The following is a 4,852-nucleotide window of genomic DNA, read 5'->3' as shown; positions in this document are numbered from 1 at the left end:
TAGAGTATTATTTACTCTTAACTGTGAAACAATTGTACTAAATTAACTAAAGGCAAGTGTTTTTTTACTCTTCTCTACTGTTTTTTGTTCTGTGTGTATCAAAAATATCGCTATCAATCTAGAGTAATAATTTGTAGTTTTGAAATCAGTAGTTCTTTGACTGCTATTTCTGAATTCTCAGTATGTTGGAGAAGCAGGTTACTGTCAATCCCTATATATTTATGATTATATATATATATATATATATATATATATAAGGGCATGACGTTAGGAAGGGCATCCAGCTGTAGAAACTTTGCCAGATCCGATTGAGCCTGGTGCAGCCTTCTGGCTCACCAGTCCTCAGTCACACTGTCCAACCCATGCCAGCATGGAAAGTGGATGTTAAACGATGATGATGATGTCTAGAGAATAGCTCTGTTTCTTGTTTTAAGATTGAACCAGATCTGACTTGTTTCATAAAAATAAAAGACTCCCTGACTTTTGTTGATGCTGTATTCTATAACATGGATTCTTTATGATATTTCCAGTCTGAAGAACCAAAACCGAAGAGAGCACGGGGTCGACCAAAAGGAAGTAAAAACAAAAAACCTTCTAAGGTTGGTGCAAATTCTTTAAAATGTCGCATGTCATGTCTGAAATGTTGTGTGTCATACCATATCTGAAATTTTGTGTGTCCTATTTGAAATTTTGTGTGTTCTAATTGAAATTTTGTGTGTTTATCTGCATGATTAATTGGTGTTTGCTTTGTATTTGATAGGATCTCTTTGAAAAACAAGTCAGTTCCATTGCTTTTGATTTTTTGTATATTTGAGACCTAATGGAGTCAGATTACACTGTAATGATTATATCCATAATCACATTGATGATGTTGTTTCCTATTTTGGTTTCAATCTTATTTATATTTATTTTATTGAATGATGTCACAATGTTTGCAATGTTTGATTTGTGCCTTGTAAATATTGTTGAAGAAGCCAGCAATAATTTTAAAATAGCTAGAATATCAATGGAAGTCGTTGTTTAAGTCCTGACCAAAGATATTCCAGCCATGATCTCTTGTCTTTTGATCAGACAGTGAATCTAGAACCACATTATATCCAATGAATCTTTCCTTTCCTAAAACAAATAGGGCATTTTTTTAGGGAGATTCAGCTGTTATTTCTAGTCTGTTGAGTGAACACATAGAAGAGGCTCCGTTTTGGTTGATGAAAATGTAATGTAGAGAAATGAGATGAGCCAGTATGGATGCTGTTCCTTCTATAAAAGACAATAAGGATTTGTATTGCTAGGAATACAGTGTATTGAGTTTCTCTTTACCCTTATAATTTTAAACTGGTTAATAGTCCTAATTGTGTTTAAAAGTGTTTATGTGTGTTTGATGTATGTGTTTGACAGTCTTCTTTTAAAGGTTGGTGTTCAATATGTATTTGATTAAAGCCGTACCTAATGAAATGTTTGACTGAAGTTGTGTTGAAAGATGTGTTTGATTATGATGGTGGTAGTGGTGCTGTTGGTAGAATCATTTAAGAGACTGAAATATAAATAGTTATTGACTAAGGGTAAAATATTAAATACAAGTTATGTGCTCAATATATGTTATGATTACTAATCATCATCATCATCATCAACAACTAAAAAAAGAAATCATCATTATTATAATCATTGTCAATCTCATTCTATTCTACATTTGGGTACTTTTAACTATACATTTAGATTGCTTGCCAACCATGTGGTTTTGGGTTCAGTCCCACTGCATGCACCTTGGGCAATTGTCTTCTAAAGCCTTGGATCAACCAAAGCATTGTGAGTGGATTAGGTAGATGGAAACTGAAAGAAGCCCACCATGTGTGCGTGTGTATGTACCCTTTCTAGATATCGTGATGGTTGTAAATGAGCCTCATTGTTATATAAGTGAGGTTATTTGTTTCCAGTCTTCTATGAAATGTGTAGCTATGAGAAAATATTAACCTTGCTTGGAAACAAGGCTCTATAGTTGGCACTAGGAAGGGGATCTGGCCATAGAAAAATCTGCTTCAACAAATTCCATCTCATTCATGCAAACATGGGAAAGTGAGACATTAATTGTTGATGATGATGATGATGATGATGGACTGCATCTATCACAAAGGCAACACTATGAAAGTGTGATAACTAAGATGAAGGCTTTGCAGTCTGATACCTTTCTTCAAAACATTGACCTTATTGCATGTAATATATGCTAATGAATAATGCATGCTGGGTAAATAATTATTGAAAGATGGTGCAAATGGTTAGAGTACAACAAGAACAGCTTGTGTAAAAGAACGTAGATCTGATAAGAATGGGGCTTCACATATGAAAAATATATTGAAGACTCATTCAGCACACACCAGCATGGGAACATAGAGATGGTGGATATAGGGATCATGAGAGGCTGTGGATGTGGGCATATTCTTTGTGTTGCATTTGATGTTTATGAAATGCGTTTCTGGTGTGTTACTTTTATTTGTCTTTTACAATTATTAGCAGGCAACCTGGAACCATATGGTTCCAGGTTTGATACCATTGCACAGAAAATTGCAAAGTGTCTTCTGTTATACATTGCCTGAAGTTGGCCAATGTTCTGTGAATAAAATTTTGTAGATAGAAACTGCAGAAGCCCAGTATGTGTGTGTGTGTATCAGTATGGAATGAATTAAAAACAATGTATCAAATAAAAACACCTTGTAGAAGTCATACCTACCTGAGTTATCTTTCTTCATACCAAAAAAAAAAACACAAAACAAAACACTGAGTTACTTTTTATTTAAAAGAAATAATAAAAAACACTCTTGAAAGTGATGCTCCAAGAGGGCTGTAGTATCAATGGCTGATACCAGAAAGAAAAAAAAAAGGACATCATCGAGGGTATGATAAGAGTTATTTCAATAGGATGTCTGAAAAATTTGGTGTATGGATGTTTGGGTGGAAACTGTCCTTGTCTGTTATCATGACAGTGGTACAGACATGCATTCACTCTCTCTCTCTCTCTCTCTCTCTCAAGCACACACACATACACATATGACAAATATGCTAGTCATAAGATATAAATTAGTTTACATATTTAAAAAATTTAATCACTGAAATTGATTATTCAGTCTATTGATTATGTATAATAAAATTTTCAATATAAGAAAAAAAATCGTTTATTTATAAACTTTTTAATGAAATACTATAAATTCTGAATTGAAGCAGCTTAACTAGCAACACATACTGATTCTTTTCTAAATTCTTATCAACTTTTGAAATACCGGTTTCAAATTTTGGCACAAGGCCAGCAGTTTTGGGGTGGGGATAAGTTGATTACATCAACCCCGGTACTCAACTGGTACTTATTTTAACAACCCCTGAAGTGATGAAAGACAAAGTCGACCTCAGCAGCATTTGAACTCAGAGTGTAACAATAAATAAAATACTGCTAAGCATTTTGCTTGGCTTGCTAACAATTATGCCAGTTTACCACTTTCAAATTTTGAAATATTGTTAGCAAATACTTTATAAATTGTTAAATAGTGGATACAGACTTTAAAGTGGCTATTGTGAGCTAACCACTACAGATTTTGAAATGGCTATTGTTAACAATACAGATTTTAAAGTAGTCCAGGGTCTGTACTGAAATATATTTGACTCCTGTGAAAGTCATTAATTATTTGTGTTGTAAATGGTAGCTACACAGTTGATTTGACCCATATATTTAACCCTTTTGTTACCTTTTTTCTCATGCCTTATTTTCAATGAATTTTGAAAATAATGAATTATTTAGTAAAATAACTGTCTTAGTAGGAGTGGCTGTGTGGTAAGTAGCTTGCTTACGAACCACATGGTTCCGGGTTCAGTCCCACTGCGTGGCACCTTGGGCAAGTGTCTTCCACTATAGCCTCGGGCCGGCCAAAGCCTTGTGAGTGGATTTGGTAGGCGGAAACTCAAAGAAGCCTGTCATATATATGTATGTATGTGTGTGTGTATGTTTGTGTCTGTGTTTGTCCCCCCCCCCCACCATCGCTTGACAACTGATGCTGGTGTGTTTACGTCCCCGTAACTTAGCAGTTCGGCAAAAAGAGACCAATAGAATAAGTACTAGGCTTACAAAGAATAAGTCCTGGGGTCGATTTGCTCGACTAAAGGCGGTGCTCCAGCATGGCCGCAGTGAAATGACTGAAACAAGTAAAAGAGTTATTAAGCTGGTGTTGGGCAGTGAGTTGGCAGAATTGTTGGCACACCAGGCAAAATGTTTAGTGGCATTTTGTCTGTCTTTCTGTTCTGAGTTCAAATTCCGCCAGGGTTGACTTTACCTTTGACCTTTCAGGCTCGATAAAATGAGTACCAATTTATTACTGGGGCCATTGTTACTCACTTATCCCCTCACCTGAAATTACTGGCCATGTGCTTAAATTTGAAACCATTATTAAGCTGGTGTGAAGGTGGAAAGATGGTAGAATCTTAGTACATCAGGAAAAATGCTTAGCAATATTTTTTCTGGTTTTACCTTTGAGTTTAAATTCTGCCAAAGTTGATTCTGCTTTTTATCCTTCCAGAGTCAATAAGATAAGTACCAGTTGAGCTCAGTGGTGGATATAATCAACTAGCATTTTCCCCCTAAAATTTCAGGCCTTGTGCCTACAGTAGAAAAAATTATTAAGCTAGTGTTAATAAGGCATAGGAGTGGCTGTGTGATAAGTAGCTTGCTTACGAACTACATGGTTCCGGGTTCTGTCCCACTGCGTGGCACCTTGGGCATGTGTCTTCTACTATAGCCTCGGGCCGACCAAAGCCTTGTGAGTGGATTTGGTAGACGGAAACTGAAAGAAGCCTGTCGTATATATGTGTGTATGTT

General features: G+C 35.7%; 1 protein-coding gene across 3 annotated transcripts in view; it reads left to right on the top strand.

The window, feature by feature from the left end:
* The window catches only part of LOC106878599 (high mobility group protein HMGI-C), a 44,562-nt gene that overhangs the window by 13,731 nt on the left and 25,979 nt on the right, over positions 1-4,852 (top strand). For all 3 annotated transcript variants that reach the window (XM_014927857.2, XM_014927856.2, XM_052967479.1), the window contains exon 2: positions 531-599. In XM_014927857.2, the coding sequence (XP_014783343.1) occupies positions 531-599 (69 nt within the window). The remainder of the gene's footprint in view (positions 1-530; positions 600-4,852) is intronic.

Source organism: Octopus bimaculoides, chromosome 4, assembly GCF_001194135.2.
Source record: "Octopus bimaculoides isolate UCB-OBI-ISO-001 chromosome 4, ASM119413v2, whole genome shotgun sequence".
NCBI classification, from domain to species: domain Eukaryota; kingdom Metazoa; phylum Mollusca; class Cephalopoda; order Octopoda; family Octopodidae; genus Octopus; species Octopus bimaculoides.
Note: the sequence above shows the minus strand (reverse complement) of the source record. Positions and strands in the feature narration are given on the sequence as shown.